We start from the raw sequence: 16007 nt of genomic DNA, 5'->3' as shown, positions 1-16007 counted from the left end.
CTCGGCTTGCAGGCAACGGATGTTCGATCACCTCTTCCAGCTTCTCGCGCCACACTTCGTATTCCTCTTTCCCTCCGTGCGCCAGGCCGTCGACGCGAATGTCACTATCATGAATATCCCTGATATTGACCGCATCGATCAGCATACGTGGCAATTCTTCGCATCCGTCGGCAGCCAGAGTGCTTCTGAGCAGCAGCAGATTCTTGTCACGTCGCTGCGCGAGCGCGTACTCGACAACATTAGCTCCGTCGCCAAAGGCTGGATCGTCGACGAGGAGACACGCCGCCTACGACTCGCGAACGTGAACCTCTTCCTGCGCTCCCTTGGGCTGGACAGTTCACAAATCTCCCTGTAACCAAGCATCCGCTTGTGGCTCCCGGGTCGTCGCACATCACGTGTATCGTTCTCTGTACCACATCTCGAAAAAATCTCTCAGCTCTCTGTAGTAAGTGTAGTAGCTATAGTTTTACGTTTTCTAGCCTTCCTTTCCTCCATAGGACGTTGGCAGGACCTCAATGTAGCGCCCGCAAAGCAAAATACCCATTTATAGCCCTAGGATTTGTGCGCCGGCGTTGTGGCGCTCACTCAGGTGCAGGCTGCATCCTCTTCTCCCAAATCGCAGGGCACCTACCGTACGATTGCTGGACCACACGCAAATAATACACGCGAATGGTAGGTGCTGGAATATTCTGAAGGCGTGGTGGTCCACGTATCAGACGTCTTGCAGCCTAGCGAAGTAATCCTGTGACTCGACCGGTATGTTGCGACGCTGGTCACGGCGACCCAAAGACACATGCCGCTTGTGCAGGTCGCTCGTAAAACTAGTGGGGTTACTCGATTTTCGATCTTCTGCAAACTTATGTCATGGGATTGGTAAGCGGTTTGGCTGAGTCAGTACTGCAGGCGCGGTAGCTGCCGGTGGGTTTTTCGACTTTTGATGCGGCGGCGGCGACATCGTCGACCACCGTCCTAAAGGTGCGGCGGCATTTTTCTTATTTTATGGTTGACGTATGCTAAAGCAACGCGAACATCCTAGCATGTTACAAGGCATTCGCTAATGCTTTTTGATTGCAGAGCCCACTGTCACTTCCTGCGGCAATCAACTTCCATCTCATTCTCTAGTCAATGAGTAATCCTCGCATTGGTCAGCCGCCATTTCTGTATGTGCTCCAGGCAGTCTTGGCGATGCACAATCATAGGCAATGCTGCACGAACGTACACAACGATATCTCCGCTTGGAAGAGATGCTTATAGAGCGTGCCACCTATGTCCTTGGTCATCCTTCGAATCCTGCGTCTGGGACTGCATATAAGGCCCATCGCCTCAGGCGGAAATACCAGCAGTCAGCCTCACATCTTTATTGCATTCGTCCCTTGCACCTCGCACACACCAAGCATGTCGCACGGCAAGCAGTTCACTCTGTTCAACCACAAGGCCGGCCCGAACGGGTGGTATGTGTCTCCGTCCAGTTGCACGTAGCACGGCGAAATGCTGATCATACCTGTTTGCAGGAAGGTCGCCTTCGTCCTTGAGGAGCTCGGCCTAACCTACGAGTCTGTGTTTCCTGAGCTGGATATGAAGAAGCATGAGGGTCCCGAGAGCCTCACCAAGTTCAACCCGAACGGCCGTATCCCTGCGCTCATCGACCACGGTAACAACGACTGCGTCATCTGGTAGGTCTTTTACAATCGTGCAGTACTCTGCTAGTTTGCCAACACACACACAACAGGGAGTCCAACGCGATTATCCAGTATATCGTCGACAAGTACGATAAGGAGCGCAAGATCTCCGCTGCCCCCGGCACGGACGAGTATTACACGCAGCTCCAGTGGCTCTATTTCCAGGGGACCGGTCAGGGCCCGTACTACGGCCAGCTGGCTTGGTTCATCGTTTACCACCCGGAAAAGGTTCAGAGCGCCCTCGACCGCTACACGAACGAGGTTAGGCGAGTGCTCGGTGTCCTCGAAGGCGAGCTCTCGAAGCGGGAATGGCTCGTCGGCAACAGGCCGACCGTCGTGGACATCGCCTTCTTCCCGTGAGCACAATTTTACCTATTATTGATCGTAAGATATCATCAGTACTTACCCGTGCTGTTGCAGCTGGAACGAGATCACCGTCGAGCGTTTCCTCGAGAACTTCGATTTTGAGAAGGAGTTCCCTGTTACTGCCAAGTGGCACAAGAAGATCCTCGAGCGCCCCGCCGTCAAGAAGGTTCGGGATGAGCGCGCCAAGCTCCTCGCTCAGAAGTGAGGTTAGCACAAGTGATTGCGTAGAAGTATTTTTTAGAGAGTTAGAATGCGTTACGTACTATAGGTGAACTTGATAGCACTGAACGGAGCTCGTGGATATTCGGAGAACAGGAGAAAAATAATTGTTGTCTGGGATTGGCCACTCAAGCAGAGTGAACAAGTGCAAAGAGCTGCGAGTACCTTTCGGTGTGTTCAAGATATCTGGTTCAATGCTGAGTGTTTTTGTCCCTGCAAAACTAACTAAAAACTGGCTCTGGTTTGAGAAAATTGGAGAAAACCATTAATTTCTTCTGGTTTTACCGCATTTTAGGCGGTATAGGCGTTACTTGGCGAATTTACGCCGGATCTTATATATTCTGTCCCACGGTTTGACTAGCTTTGACTAGGTTTCCCGAGAAAAAAACGTGCTTACCACCCCCTACAGTATTATTGATCTGACTCGCTTCTCCGCTCCCTTCTCTTACTCGTCTTCGAATACTTCGGGATTTCGTGTCCTACATGTAAAAATAGCACATATTCTATTCAGTAACTTTTTATCAAGGTCCTGAGCTTCGCAGTGCGACCATGCTTCGAGAAAGTGATGCCGTCACTGGGGAGCACATGCTCAGCTACACGTCTGTTTATTTAAAGACTAGAATTTGTATAAGACGTAAATTTGCGAAGTTTGTATCCTCTTGAATTCAACGAAGAGAAGAGTCGTACTAGATGGCGACGACTATTTGGGCTGCTTATGCCAAGCGACTTTGTCACGCACTTCAGGGCTTCGAAGCCGAGCCAATCGATAAAGGGCGCTTATGTAGTTGCAGGTCTTCTTTCCCCTCGGAGAGCTACTACCAGGCGATCTACAAAGCACTGTGATGTTGCTGCTTCAAATCTCAGCAGAAATTATTTACTCTCTGCAGACCATCTTTCGTTCCGTAAGCCGCCTGTGTTGCCACAATAGCCGCCAGCTGCGATCAAATACTTACTCATCCTTCGCCTGTTGCAGAGATTCCACGAAGAACACATACGTACCCATTGCGTTTTCGCTGTGTTCCCATTACTTCGATGCTGGTTGACTAAGAAGACTACCCATTATGGCGCTCATCGTACATCCTCTTACGTCGCTCGGTGTACCGACCCGAGCTGATATCAGAGCATGCACCGGCGATGTGCGTGCGGCAAGCCGTAACGTCCTCCATAAGGCTCTTTGCGCGCGCAATGAGTCGGGTCTATGTTGCCGACATCGCGTAATTATGCCGCTTCCGGGAGGGGCGGACGTCGCGTAAACAGGATATGGACATATCCTCCTGCTCTGTCTGAGTGGCCCACACGCCACTCGAACTTCTTTAGCCGTGTCAGCCAAAAATTGCCAATGCAAGGCCATCAATCTCCTATAGCTGCGCTCTTCCGACTTGAGTTTAGTAAGCTGAGGCAACGCTAGCGCTGTAACGGGAATGAATAGTGTGGGAGATGCAAGTATGGGTACGTCTGCTCAATGACAGGCCATCTCATGAAGGTGAACTTTACGAGAGTCCAATCAGCTTGGTCAGTATCACGGGACATTTCGCCAATTTTGTCTTAATGTATAGGACCTCGATGCGTACTTAAGGGCCCACTTGCTAGTTGTGAGGGGTGCAACAGACTCCCAGATCCTCCGCACCCCTTCAGCTCCTCCCACAACATGTCCCACGGAAAGCAATTCACCCTCTACACCCACGACCGCGGACCTAATGGATGGTCCGTAATGCTGAGAAGCATAGCCTAATGCTTGAGTCTTACGCTTTATCTCGCTTGTAGGAAGGTCGCTTTTGCCCTGCAGGAGCTCGGCTTGACCTACGAGTCCGTATTTCTTGACTTCCAGAAGGGCGAACACAAGGCTCCAGAGTTCACCAAGTACAATCCGAACGGTCGCATTCCCGCACTGATTGACCACCACAACAACGATTTTGTTGTCTGGTAGGTCTCTCTGACTCGCTCACGTATCCGATCTCTCTAACACACAAGCCATAGGGAGTCCAATGCTATCACCCAGTATGTCGTCGACAAGTACGATAAGGACCGGAAGATCTCGGTAGCTCCTGGCACGGAGGAGTACTACACACAGCTACAGTGGTTGTACTTCCAAGCGTCCGGCCAGGGACCATACTTCGGCCAGGTGGCTTGGTTCTCCGTGTATCACCCGGAGAAGGTTCCCAGCGCAGTTGAGCGGTACCGAAGCGAGATTAAGCGTGTGCTCGGCGTGCTCGAGGGTGTGCTCTCGAAACGCGAGTGGCTCGTCGGCAACAAGGCTACCGTCGCCGATTTTTCCTTCCTAACGTGCGTTCATGCCAAACCTGAGGGCGGGGCGAGACTATTGATCACTATGTGGCTACAGATGGAACGATGCTGCTGCTAACTTCCTGCTGGAGAACTTTGACTTTGACAAAGAGTTCCCTGCTACAGCAAAGTGGGCATTTTGCTGCTAATGCGTTGCAAGAGCATTACTAACGTTCGCTTTCGAGCTCAGGTGGCACAAGAGGCTGCTGGAGCGCCCTGCTATCGCTCAAGTCTGGGCTGAAAGGGCCAAGGCTGTCCAGAAGCAGCACTAACAACATGTACCAGCGCCTCCCTTGAAATGGTGAACTGCTTCGGAGCTTCTGTGCGCTTTTGTAGTAGAAAAGAATGCAAAGAACATTTTGACGGATGTCGCTGAGACAGACGATGCCAGCTTCGAACTTTAACGCCTTCCTTATAGAGGACAAGCTGGTGCACAAATAACGCCAAATAACATTCTTCCGAATGCGTCGCCTGTTTCCTCCGAGCCGTCTCCCAAAATATTACCAAGCGTGAGTTCATTGCAAATAATCATGATATCAACCACTCGGAATATTTTGAATAATAATGGCGATTTAGGTAGGCGGACACACGGTTTTCGACCAGGTTGCGACGGGAATTTCTCACGGTTGGTCGAACAATGACCTCGCGCTTGAACAGCATTGCCTTGTTCCCAAGGCGTGCAATCGAAGTCCTTGCCGCCGCCGCGTTTCCACAGATGCACACGTTCGGCATTGCTAGAACAATTAACAAAGGCGGTGCGCATTTCATGCTGTCTGCTGTCCCTGTCAACGACCCTTGTAGGATTGTGCCCCATGCGTAAAATGGGGTCCGCGCGGCCAGGGCGTGCGGCAATATGAGGTATAAAGCGAGAATGAGTGAGAGGCTGGGGGTCTTGCGACTCGCCACAGCTCATTTCCTGAGCTATACCCTCCTGTTGTACTCTCCTGTTCGTCTGCGACGACGCAGTGTAAACTTTCTTTAATAGCCAGGCGCCCCTTGTCAACGACCCACCGCCTGCACGTCGTCCCGACCCTCGCAACATAAGCCTTTTGGAAGCATCACCCACACCACAAATCCCTCCTCCCTACCTACCATAGCTGCTGATATGGCCTCCCGCTACGTTGTCGTCGCCTTTGCAGAGAAGCCTCGGTGAGCTATGTTCCATAGAGCAATATTTTGCAGCGTATTGACCTGCCGAGCAGCATCTCTGTCACCAAGTACCTCGAGCGCCGCATCATACGTGCGTGGAAAAGCATAACCCGCAAGCCCCAGCGGGCGTCGATCCTCATGGAGGACTTCGTCATCCTCAACGCGCGTCGCCGCAGCGTCATGTACCCCCAGGCACGCTGAGGTGCCAGTGCACCCCTTACGCTTATAACGTCCTTCACGCATAGCTTAGAACCCTCATTATTCTGGCTGCTCGACGTGGCTCTGCTTATGGTTGGACGTCGGACTATAACCCGTGGATCTCGGACGCTGTTTAATTACTGTAGGCTACTTGGAGCCATTGCACAAGGACATGGGCTATCTCTGTATTCATAATCACTCGCTGCCACTAATAATAATTGTGAATCGTTGCCGCTTCTCGAATCGGGCTATTGTACGAAGACATCGGTAACTCACACAGCACTTTACTCGTCGATACTAGTAATGTTTTGTGTCGCTATGTCATGCCCAAACTTTCCGAGTGCCAACCGTCACGGACACCCGGGGGCTTAGAACGTTGTTCTCGGACCTAAACATCCTCGAGTTCCGAGACTCCGCTGATTGATAGTAGCGTCGTGGCGTCCTCGTCAGGGACATCATTTTGGCCGATCACGCAGAAAATTGGACACGACAACACGTGGCGCGATTTTTGCGTCTCTTGCCAGCTCTTGCCCAACACTTTCTACCAGTGTTGCGGCGGTCTTTTTTTGTTTCTGGTTATTATTGATGTGTTGCCACTCCTTACCGCGCCCTTTACAATTACGCTTGTTCTTTCGCGCACGTCCGCAGTGTTTGTCACTGGACGCGGGCTGTATAGCCCGCTCATTGATTCGCCGGACGCCAGCACCGATTGGGAGTGTTGTTGTCACCTGATGTAATCCCAGTCGTGTAGCTTGAAACTTAAGTTGCTCGAATGTATTACCGTACGTGACGAACTTCAAGGACGTCTCCAAGGTTCCGAATGCAGATGAGAAAGAGGACAGGATTTTAATGCCTGTGGTTTTACTGTCCCAAAAGTTCATTGCGTACAGCTGGCGGCTGCAGCACCCCGTTCACCATCAATATTAAGGCGCAAAACCTAGGCGATGCCTAGCGTGTGGCCTGCTTTCGCCTTCTAGAAGTACTTGGCACTCTGCTAGATAATATATATCTGCTTAATTATATCTGCTAGGACAAATGAATTTCTACTCTTAAGAATGAACCTCGCGGGCAGTCAGAGTTGCCGTTCTGGGCATCACGACACAAGCGCCCCGATCTGATTGGACCTCGTCGTCACCAGTCTTCGCTCTCATCCCCGGCGCAAACTCGGTGCTATCTGCTCTCGTAAACTCTGCTATCTGTCTCACCGAACTGTTCAAAAATGCTGAAAGCAAGGTCACGCATGAAGCGAAGGCCTCTTGTTGCTCTGTTTCTCGCTGGCTCAGTGCTTTTCTGGGTCCTTCTGGGCGTGTCGAGGTCGTTGCATCAAAACAAACATGAAACAGCCGAAGCCAGGAGTCAAGATTACGGGGTCACTGGCGACTACACGAACGTAACGACCGCATTGCCCGGCTTGAACCTCAACGATGCCCGCTTGGGCGAAGATGTGCTCGACGCTTCTCATGCTACGGCTAATCCACCTTTCCTCGAGCTAGAGCCTCCAGCAGTCGTCGCCATCATTCCCGTTACTAAACATTCCCTGGATGCTATCTCTCGCGTCCTGCTGCGTTTTTTACCGTTAGGCGGCCTCTTACAAGAAGTCATCCTTCTCTGCCCCGACGAGCTTTCTCCCGCTGTGCGCGACCGATTACGCGACGCGCTTCCCGACGACGGCTCCGCGCATATGGAGATATCTGTATCTACGTGGCTGAATGGCCTTGAAGAAGGCTCTGCGCTGCTCTATGCCGCGCGCCAGGTCTACGCCGACAGAGTCGTCATCTTCGACTCGGACAGCATTACCACCGTCAGTGGCGACGTCCTCAGCATGCTTGTGGCACCTCTCATGACACCTCTGCCTATCGGACCCAGAGGCTTCAGTGTAACTGGTGACAGGGTCTCGTGCATCGAAGCCGGAGACGAACCTCAGGCTGCCGCTTTCCTGGTCCCGCCCTTCTCTGTAGCAACCATTCTGATACCGCCGCATGATCTATCTCCAGACCCTGTTTACGACATCTGGCGCGTTCTCGGATATCACATCGCTCGTGCGCGGTTCGAAGGCGTCGGCGGAGTTGCCGTTAGTCGTGGTGTAGCGAACAATGTCTGGTGCTCTGCTGTACAGCACAGGCCGGCTACTAGTCTCGATGCAGAGCGCGGTGTGCAGCCGAAGATCAAGCCACATGCCGGCACAAGTGAAGACTCTGCGCGGCCTCTCCGAAATGACGCGTGTTCTCCTGCCAAGCTATCAGTATTCGCTTTCGCTTTCAAATCGGAACAGCAGCTCAGGTCTTTTGCGCCTGTTGTCTGCCGCCTGCAGCACGAAGGGCATATGGCCTACGTAGCTACAATCGCTGCACGCGCAGACTCTGCGCAGAAAACACAAACCAAGGTCATAGATATCTTTGATTGTGCCATTGAGTTTACCGAGGTTCATCGGGCTGGTCTCCAATTGGATAGCTGGCTGGCGACCCTGGGTTGCAGCCCTGCCGCCGTCGTGACATCCGAACTCGAACCGCACATCTCGGCAGCACTTGCTCGGCTTGTTGCCGAAAAATACGGACCCAACACCACGTTCGTGTCGCTCCCAGACGGCGATATGCCCTACTGTGACTGGATGGGGTCGTTGGCCGCCGAGGAATGGCGCAGTGAGTCAAATTTCCCACCTGTTCGCGTTCCGCACATTCCTCACGACCACCGTACATCCCAGACTGGCGCAAGCCGCAGCTCGAGATTAGCGTCATCACCGACGATAGACCCGCTAGCCTCACACGCCTGCTAGCCTCGCTCTCTGCGGCGCACTTCTTTGGCGACACAGTGGCGCTGCGTATTAACGTTGAGCAGACGGCCGGCCCGCAGACACTGCGGCTGGTCCACGAGTTTGAGTGGCCACATGGCCCCGTGTTCGTCCACCGACGAGTAATTCACGGAGGCCTTCTACCAGCAGTGGTAGAGTCCTGGTACCCGCAATCAGAGGATTCGTACGGCCTCATACTCGAGGACGACGTGGAGCTGTCGCCTCTGTTCTACGCGTGGATCAAGATGGCGCTGCTGCACTATCGGTGAGGTCGCCCGGCTAGAACTTTAACCTAAATGGTCCGCTGACAGGCCGTTCCCCGCACGAAGCTATGGCGGACCCGCAGACCGCTCGCCACAGATGTTCGGCATAAGTCTGTACCAGCAGAAGAACCTAGAGCTCCGTCCAGAAGGGCGCCACCGGTTTAACGCCCGCACGACGTTCGCTGCGGCGGCGTTGCCGCATCCGGAGACCCCGTACCTGTCGCAGATCCCTTGCAGCTGGGGTGCGGTATACTTCCCTGAGCACTGGCGCGCGTTTCACGAATACCTTGCCGCACGGCTCTCAGGCGCAGCGTTGCCTGTCGGGGGCGTCGTCGCGCCGGGGCTGCGCTCGAACCGCTGGACGCGTTCGTGGAAGAAGTATTTCATCGAGCTCGCCTACCTGCGGGGGCACGTCATGCTCTACCCGAATTACGTCGGCTATGCATCGCTCTCGACGAACCACCTCGAGGTCGGCTCGCATGTCCGAGAAACGACGCCCGAGGCGTACGAGCGCAAGAAGCGGCTGTACCAGCTTCCCCTCCTGCGGCCACCCCTTGCGGATGGCGAGCGGTCCGTGGGGGACTCAGAGCCCATCGGGACGGGGCTGATGGACCTGCCCGATGCTCGCATGCCGGGCTACCACGACCTGCCGGTGCTGGACCTCCTAGGGTTGCTTGCGACGGAGGATGTCCTGCGTGAACGGGGCCTGTCACGCAGAGAGAAGCTCTTCCCCTGCGCCGACACGCCGGCGCACCTGCGATCGCTGCTCTGTGAGTAGCACACACAAGCAGGGCCGGATATGACACACCTTTCGCACATCAATCACCTCCGAAACAGTATCTGAAATAAAATTTCTTTTCGTTGTTCTGCAGACAGATCTAGAGGAAGGTCTGGGGTGATGCATTAGTCCGCGGAGGGCGGGCCCTCATCCCGGTCAGTACCTGTGAACGACTAATAATTAGCAAGTGAGTGCACAGCTTGGGCGATGGCAGAGACATGCATGCGACAGTCATACGGGAAGCGCTTATAAACGAAGGTTTCTGAAACGTATCTCATCGATTCCGCCAATCTTGAGCTCCATGTCAGAGACGAATTCTTCCGCGACTGAGTCTGAGGACTGAGGCTTGAGCAGCGGTCTCTGCTTCGTCTATTTTCGCCCTACGGAGGCATCTGATAGCAAGAGCACAACAGCCGGCCTCAAGTAATGTGCGGTCCCACCTCTTACTGAACCTGTCTCATGCTGTCATAAAGCGACCGTCAGATGTCTATCAGCCCTACACGACAACTGAGTCCGTGTGCGTTTGTCTTCTACATTCAGGCGACAGCTGTGACATAGGATCCTACTGGCGCCAAGTAGGCATACGCATAGTCGCATACTACTTTTGGTGGTGTAATGCACATGAGAGAACAGCGGTAGAAGGTCGTGAGGAAGACAGCGAAAGCACAGATCAAGTAAAAACACAAACAAAGCCCGCGTGTGATTACTTGAGGGGGATGAAACGGGACGCTAGGATAGCACGTCAGTTTCAGGCTTTCGCTAGACGGGAAAAAGGTACGCACAGTGAGTCGCACCAATACCAGGGCGACCGTGCTTGACGGGCTTGTATGAGCACGAGAACTCGGCGAGGTAGTGGCCGACCATTTCTGGCTTGATCTCAACGGAGTTGAAGACCTAGTTTCAGAGCCTTTAGACTTTCCCCTTCCCCCTTAGCTACGCCCGCACACACCTTGCCGTTGTAGATACCAACAACAGAGCCAATCATCTCCGGGACGATAATCATGTTACGGAGGTGCGTCTTGACGACCGCAGGCTTCTCGTTTGGTGGGGCCTCCTTCTTGGCCTTGCGGAGCTTCTTGATCAGGCCCATGGGCTTGCGCTTGAGACCGCGCTGGAACCGGCGGCGGGCGCGGGCGTGAACAACCTACAGATCCCCAGATCCCCTAAGTCTACATCCTCTTTAAAGCACCTTTTCTGACGAGACATACCTCTACGAACTACGATTCGCCACAACGTGAGAACCATGTCGTCTTTTCAAGTAATGAGCACGCACCTCCTCGCTACTGAGGTCCAGGAGCTTGTCAAGCTCGATCCCACGGTATGAGAACGTGCGGAACGTCCTCTTCTTCTTGAGCTCGGCGGCGAGGGTCGGGTCGGTGATCTCGGAGTCAGCCTAGCACAAAAGAGCGCATTGTCAGCACTTTCGCCTACACCGAGCCCGCTATCGGGCAGCGCGACGGCGTAGAGGCGCATGCTCACCATCTTGCGTTGTCAGTGGGAGCGTGCGCCGGGCGGTTAGTCTAGCTTGGCGAGGCTGCATCGGAGTTCAAAATCTATGGTCGGTGGCTGAAGCGCCTGCCTTCCGTGAGAAGAAACTGTACAGCTGCCCGCCACGCTGCCGCTACCAAAGTTAGTTAGGCGCTAACGAAATTACACCCCGTTCACCGTCGTCGGATAGAATCCACAGGTCGTCCCTCGAGGATTAAATGTGAGTAGGCCATCATGTGCATCATAGAGACGTAAAGCTGAGCTATTCTTTACGCTATTTTTGTAGTGATTTGTGGCTACCGGTCGTTCTACCTCTAACAACTTTATCAAAGTGCGTCTCGCAAAAAGGCGTGCTGCATTTCGGAGGAAGCTTGTGCTGACGAGTCTCGTTCCGCTTAGATGCGTTACATCGCTGCGTACCTCCTCCTACAGATCGGTGGCAATGCCTCCCCTTCTGCCGACGACATCAAGAACGTCCTCGGTGCTGGTGGCATCGAGGTCGACGAGGAGCGCCTCGGCAAGCTCATCTCCGAGCTCGAGGGCAAAGACATCAACGAGGTTTGCATTAGCACGCTTTACGATACTGTTACACTTCTCACGACCTCTGCAGCTAATCGCTGAGGGTTCCTCCAAGCTCTCTTCCGTTCCTTCTGGTGGTGCCGCTGTCTCTGCTGGCGGTGGTGCTGCTGGCGGTGGCGGCGCCGGTCCCGCTGCTGCTGAGGAGAAGGCTGAAGAGAAGAAGAAGGAAGAGGAGAAGGTCAGTAGCATGAGTTTCATTTTTATCAGCTTGTTTACTGACCGGTATGTGTGCTGTGCAGGAAGAGTCCGATGATGATATGGGCTTCGGTCTCTTCGACTAAGTTTCCACGTGTATCAGCGTTCGTTGTATTACCTATTCTACTACGTATTAGGAGCGTGACGATCGTTGATGACGATACGTGAAAATTGTGAAGCTTGGCTTTGTGCCTGCCTGTTCTGTTCCGTGTATCGATCAGACACTTGGTGCTCGTCGGCTGTTTTACTGTGTACGCCGACCGCCGCCACTGCTGACAGTCGTTGCCCGAAATCCGTCGTGTACAGGCATGACAGAAAAGACGGCGGCATACGGATGAATGTAATTGGCCGGCTGCGCGTGCGTTCGTCTCGGATCGCGGGATAAACGAACAAGTTGGAGTGAAACACCAATCAGCTGCAGCGTGGACGATAGGAGTCAGCACAGCGTCGAAGGTTTGTTTTAAAGGACTCGATTGGGATACCCCCGGGGGCTCGATTTTCAGGGGGGCGGAGGATCAGGACACCGCCTCTTCGCTCTGTGCGTCCACCGGGTGGTGTGACTGCTGAGCGCGGCGGATGCAGGGTGACGGTCAAGAATGAATTCTGTGACGAGGCGTGCCTTGCGCGTTCCGAGATTGGCAGCTTCGCGAAGGGGGTGGACTGGGCGTGGCTGCTAAATGTGGGTAGTTACCGCCGGCTGGGGAGGCTCTGGATTGCCGCGGACCGGAAAATACCGCCGGCACTGGCGGGCGTTCTTGCCGCGGCTCCGACGGCAGAGCATCGATCTGTGCTGCGCCTCTCGGCTCGCATGCACACCGGTCTCCTGCTGCACGTCGTCTCCCGCAGCGCCCCGCCGGCTGGGAGAAGTTGGCGATGACATCGGCTGCGCGTGCGTGCATGCGTTGGCGCGGCGCGGGGCCCGGTACAGCGCGGGGTGTCCCGGGGTCAGGGTGCGGCGGCGGGACAAGCGAAACGAAGCGTGACATGACGGCGTGACAACCGGCGAGCGGTGGGTTTGCCCGTGTGATTAAGGCCTGATGCCCGGTTATTACCGCGCGAGTGTTTATTGTCCAGCTGTGACAGGAAAGGAAGCCGTGAAGCTGTCACTACGCGTCCATTGCCGTGCGCCTCCTTCGGTACCCTGTCTTCATCTGCAACTCTTCTTATAGTCTCCGCCGGCATCCCACCCTGTCCTGTCCTGTCCTGCCCCTCACCTTCGCCCAGCTCCTGCCTGTCTCCGTCGCCGCCGCCTCCGCGCTCATTCCACACAGGCCCGCTGCGCGCCCCGTCGCGTCTTCGCACAGGAAACCCTCGTTTGCCTTGCGCACCTCAGACTGTTCAGCCCATCTCTGTGTGTCTTCCATGCCTCGTCCCGTCTCGGACGGTTTGCGGGTCGTTGCCATATCATCTGACTGCATTCCTGGCTCTGCCCCTACAGGAACCCATCGCGAGTTCTCTCGCATGACCATCATGGCGTCCCCGGAGACTCCCAAAGCACCCCCACCCAGCGATCAGTCGGGCGTGGCCTTTGTCAAGGGCGGAAAGCGCAAGCGGCTCAGCAAGGTGCGCACCAAGGCCACTGGTGATCTGCTGCACCACGCTCATGTGTCCTCTCCTCCACCCGTTGCCAGGCGTGCGATGCCTGTCACAAGAGCAAACGCCGCTGCGACGGAACCGGTAAGTTTATCCACCTTCCTCGTGTTCTCCACTGCCGCCGGACTTACATATTGGCTTAGCCCCCTGCAGCAACTGGTAGGCGCTGTTATGGCACACCCCTTTGTTCCGCATTGACTCATTTTCACGAACCTTCGCCGCAGTTTCTTTGCCTCCAAGGAGTGCACCTACACCGATTCGTCTGGCCGGCCCGTCCCCGCTCCTCGCTCGAACGCTAATCAGGACAGGGTGCCTCCAGCTCGGATATCAACCGGATACGCGAATCCGCCCACTGCATCCGAGGGTGGTGGTGGTGGTGGTGGTGGTGGTGGTGGTGCGAGCGTGCGTCGGCACGCCGAGCTCGACTCCTCGGCAAAGCGCGTCAAGCCTGAAACGTCCCCCAGTATGGCGTCGGCTACGAGCTCATCGCCCAGTGCGGACTCGGGACACGACTCGCCGACGTCGTCGCTGGACCCTGTCCTCCAGCTGCAGCTGATAGAGTGTCAGTCTGGGTGTCGCCATGTGCACCGTGTGTGGCCTGTGAACTCACGATGCCTACAGTGTTCTTCGCGCACTGCAACCCGCACCGGCTGATCATCCACAAGCCGTCGTTCTCCGCGTCGCTGACGCACGAGCGGGTGCCGCAGTGCCTGATCCTCGCGCTGTGCGCGCTGGCGGCGCCGTGGTGCAAAGACATCACGTCGACGGCGCCGATGCCGCGGCTTGCGGGAGTGCAGTTTTTCCAGGAGGCGGTGAACATGATGTTCGACGCGTCTGGCCGCCTGCTGAGCGAGCCGTCCCTGGCGACGGCACAGGCCCTGTGCCTTCTGGAAATGCACGAGATAGCAGCGTCCCATTCGTGGACGAAGCACTATCGCTACTTTGGTAAGTTCGAAATCACTAAGCTTCCGATTCAGTCGGTGCTGATGGCCATCAAACTTCTCGACATCCCTCAATCAATTCAATCCGCACCCGCAACGTGGCAACCGTCTGATCCCGCCTTTGGTTCTCGAACTTCCAGATTTGGCTCTCAAGGTTCTCGAAGACGCCCTCGAGGTCCACAAGGCCGACTCCCAGGCCTCGCTCGCTGGCCTCTCCGTCGTCGAGGCCCGCCAGTACAACATCGAGCGCGAGTGCACCCGCCGCTGCTTCTGGCTCGTCCAGTGCATGGAGTGGATCAACGGCATCTACACCTACCGCCAGATGCGCCCCCGCAGCGCCGAGCTCACAAAGATCCTCCCTCTCCCCCTCGACGAGAACAGCTTCGAGCTCGGGCGGTCCAAGCCTCCCGGTGAGTGCCTTCCGTGCCCAGACGTGCAGTCGCTCATCCCTGCCGCACCGCCCCTCCCAGAATTTTTGCACCAGCCAGCACCGCGCAGCAAGATGGCGTCACAGTTTGGCCATGTGTGTCGCGCGCTATCCATGTACTACACGCTCGAGACAATTATCGGTGAGTGCGGCGTCCGGCCACCCCTAAATAGGCTCAACGCTGATCCCGTGCCTCGTGCCTGGCAGCCACCAAGCCCGCGGAGACTCGCCCGCCGGCACTGGCTGCGTGTCGAGAAGCCGTCCAGGTGCGCGCCCGTGCTTGTCGACTTGTCACGCTCCCGCTGATCCCATCGGTTTTTGCTATGCAGGCGTGGGTAACGTTGCTCCCGGACCAGCTGCGGTTCTCACCGGAAAGCCTCGAAAAACATATTGAGATGTTCGCGACGGGGGCCAACACGGGCGCGTGGTGTTTCCTATTCATTCATACGCTGCACCCCTGCCTGAGCCTCGAGCTGGCGGACGTAAGTCGACCGTGCATTTCGGCTCCGCGCGTCACTCACACACGCGTTGGCAGGCCGAGGAAAGGCTACACGAGGAGCCCGTCGGCTGGGTCAGGGACCAACTCGACCAGGTCTTCAAGGCAACGGGCTTACGCGCCAAGAACACCATCCTTTGTAAGGCGGTTCATTTGTCTCCTTCCGTCACGTTTCTCACGTTACAAATTCCTCAGCGGCATGCACCATCTGGGTAAGACACCGTTGTCCCGCAGCTCATTGACGGCCGCAGTACTGACGCTGGGATTGCGTGCAGACGTATAGCAAATACTTCCCGACGGACCCACTGGTGCAGGAATGGGACAACCAATTCGAGACGCAGTGGGGCTTCCGGGTCACCGTCGTCGCCGACCAATGGCGCAAGACCCAGAGCGAGCAGCAGAACCAGATCGGGCGGACGTACCCCGTCGAGGGTGTGTCCCAGAGCCACGGGAGTCCCGCCTTCCGGACCGCCTCTTCCAGCTCGTCGTCGCCGACGTCCCAGCACGGGTCGGCGACATCGCACTCGCAGCCGTCGTCGACGCGCAGCTCGCCGCGGGACCGACA

The 16007-nt window shown here is 55.6% G+C and overlaps 8 protein-coding genes across 8 annotated transcripts in view; 7 read left to right on the top strand and 1 right to left on the bottom strand.

Annotated features, from left to right (window-relative positions):
• PHACADRAFT_264463 (uncharacterized protein) lies at positions 1-1022 on the top strand. Its single transcript, XM_007401129.1, has one exon. It carries the CDS (start codon positions 20-22, stop codon positions 353-355), a length of 336 nt encoding a protein of 111 aa, XP_007401191.1. The 5' UTR covers positions 1-19; the 3' UTR covers positions 356-1022.
• Positions 1023-1035: 13 nt separating this feature from the next.
• PHACADRAFT_213766 (uncharacterized protein) lies at positions 1036-2390 on the top strand. Its single transcript, XM_007401128.1, has 4 exons — positions 1036-1451; positions 1512-1673; positions 1730-2035; positions 2100-2390. Exons 1-4 carry the CDS (start codon positions 1267-1269, stop codon positions 2248-2250), a joined length of 804 nt encoding a protein of 267 aa, XP_007401190.1. The 5' UTR covers positions 1036-1266; the 3' UTR covers positions 2251-2390.
• Positions 2391-3837: 1447 nt separating this feature from the next.
• Positions 3838-5005, top strand: PHACADRAFT_130474 (uncharacterized protein). The gene is made up of 5 exons (XM_007401127.1): positions 3838-3972; positions 4033-4187; positions 4242-4547; positions 4606-4677; positions 4738-5005. Exons 1-5 carry the CDS (start codon positions 3913-3915, stop codon positions 4817-4819), a joined length of 675 nt encoding a protein of 224 aa, XP_007401189.1. The 5' UTR covers positions 3838-3912; the 3' UTR covers positions 4820-5005.
• Positions 5006-5303: 298 nt separating this feature from the next.
• Positions 5304-6130, top strand: PHACADRAFT_264461 (uncharacterized protein). Its single transcript, XM_007401126.1, has 2 exons — positions 5304-5696; positions 5750-6130. The coding sequence occupies exons 1-2, from the start codon at positions 5653-5655 to the stop codon at positions 5895-5897; spliced, it is 192 nt and encodes a 63-aa protein (XP_007401188.1). The 5' UTR covers positions 5304-5652; the 3' UTR covers positions 5898-6130.
• A 983-nt stretch (positions 6131-7113) lies between these two features.
• Positions 7114-9723, top strand: PHACADRAFT_178618 (uncharacterized protein; the record flags this gene model as incomplete). The annotated part of the gene is made up of 3 exons (XM_007401125.1): positions 7114-8533; positions 8596-8947; positions 9012-9723. The coding sequence occupies 3 exons, from the start codon at positions 7114-7116 to the stop codon at positions 9721-9723; spliced, it is 2484 nt and encodes an 827-aa protein (XP_007401187.1).
• A 703-nt stretch (positions 9724-10426) lies between these two features.
• PHACADRAFT_213762 (uncharacterized protein) lies at positions 10427-11240 on the bottom strand (the record flags this gene model as incomplete). The annotated part of the gene is made up of 6 exons (XM_007401124.1): positions 11155-11240; positions 10997-11116; positions 10932-10940; positions 10673-10867; positions 10506-10617; positions 10427-10452 (listed from the first exon to the last, which is right to left on the bottom strand). The coding sequence occupies exons 1-6, from the start codon at positions 11203-11205 to the stop codon at positions 10427-10429; spliced, it is 513 nt and encodes a 170-aa protein (XP_007401186.1). The 5' UTR covers positions 11206-11240.
• Positions 11241-11314: 74 nt separating this feature from the next.
• On the top strand, positions 11315-12525 carry PHACADRAFT_213761 (uncharacterized protein). Its single transcript, XM_007401123.1, has 5 exons — positions 11315-11431; positions 11498-11542; positions 11611-11769; positions 11822-11968; positions 12030-12525. The coding sequence occupies exons 3-5, from the start codon at positions 11611-11613 to the stop codon at positions 12069-12071; spliced, it is 348 nt and encodes a 115-aa protein (XP_007401185.1). The 5' UTR covers positions 11315-11431; positions 11498-11542; the 3' UTR covers positions 12072-12525.
• A 625-nt stretch (positions 12526-13150) lies between these two features.
• Positions 13151-16007, top strand: part of PHACADRAFT_264456 (uncharacterized protein) — a 5048-nt gene continuing 2191 nt past the window's right edge. Inside the window, exons 1-9 of the mRNA XM_007401122.1 lie at positions 13151-13336; positions 13424-13662; positions 13819-14140; positions 14200-14523; positions 14660-14929; positions 14990-15088; positions 15154-15212; positions 15276-15428; positions 15482-15581. Coding sequence (XP_007401184.1) covers positions 13456-13662; positions 13819-14140; positions 14200-14523; positions 14660-14929; positions 14990-15088; positions 15154-15212; positions 15276-15428; positions 15482-15581 — 1534 coding nt within the window. The 5' untranslated portion in view covers positions 13151-13336; positions 13424-13455. The remainder of the gene's footprint in view (positions 13337-13423; positions 13663-13818; positions 14141-14199; positions 14524-14659; positions 14930-14989; positions 15089-15153; positions 15213-15275; positions 15429-15481; positions 15582-16007) is intronic.

This window comes from Phanerochaete carnosa, assembly GCF_000300595.1.
Source record: "Phanerochaete carnosa HHB-10118-sp unplaced genomic scaffold PHACAscaffold_12, whole genome shotgun sequence".
Lineage (NCBI taxonomy): Eukaryota > Fungi > Basidiomycota > Agaricomycetes > Polyporales > Phanerochaetaceae > Phanerochaete > Phanerochaete carnosa.
The sequence above is the reverse complement of the archived record's forward strand: the minus strand, read 5'-3'. Positions and strand labels throughout refer to the sequence as shown.

Excerpts from the sequence above, each read along its gene's own strand:
- PHACADRAFT_213761 (XM_007401123.1), top strand. The coding sequence starts at position 11,611 with ATGCGTTACATCGCTGCGTACCTCCTCCTACAGATCGGTGGCAATGCC. Across the intron at positions 11,770-11,821 it reads AGGGCAAAGACATCAACGAG|CTAATCGCTGAGGGTTCCTC; the intron begins GTTTGCATTAGC and ends CGACCTCTGCAG. Across the intron at positions 11,969-12,029 it reads AGAAGAAGGAAGAGGAGAAG|GAAGAGTCCGATGATGATAT; the intron begins GTCAGTAGCATG and ends TGTGCTGTGCAG.
- PHACADRAFT_264461 (XM_007401126.1), top strand. The coding sequence starts at position 5,653 with ATGGCCTCCCGCTACGTTGTCGTCGCCTTTGCAGAGAAGCCTCG. Across the intron at positions 5,697-5,749 it reads GCCTTTGCAGAGAAGCCTCG|CATCTCTGTCACCAAGTACC; the intron begins GTGAGCTATGTT and ends CCTGCCGAGCAG.
- PHACADRAFT_130474 (XM_007401127.1), top strand. The coding sequence starts at position 3,913 with ATGTCCCACGGAAAGCAATTCACCCTCTACACCCACGACCGCGGACCT. Across the intron at positions 3,973-4,032 it reads GCGGACCTAATGGATGGTCC|GTCGCTTTTGCCCTGCAGGA; the intron begins GTAATGCTGAGA and ends GCTTGTAGGAAG. Across the intron at positions 4,548-4,605 it reads GCCGATTTTTCCTTCCTAAC|ATGGAACGATGCTGCTGCTA; the intron begins GTGCGTTCATGC and ends ATGTGGCTACAG.
- PHACADRAFT_264463 (XM_007401129.1), top strand. The coding sequence starts at position 20 with ATGTTCGATCACCTCTTCCAGCTTCTCGCGCCACACTTCGTATTCCTC.
- PHACADRAFT_213766 (XM_007401128.1), top strand. The coding sequence starts at position 1,267 with ATGTCCTTGGTCATCCTTCGAATCCTGCGTCTGGGACTGCATATAAGG. Across the intron at positions 1,452-1,511 it reads AAGGCCGGCCCGAACGGGTG|GAAGGTCGCCTTCGTCCTTG; the intron begins GTATGTGTCTCC and ends ACCTGTTTGCAG. Across the intron at positions 1,674-1,729 it reads AACAACGACTGCGTCATCTG|GGAGTCCAACGCGATTATCC; the intron begins GTAGGTCTTTTA and ends CACACACAACAG.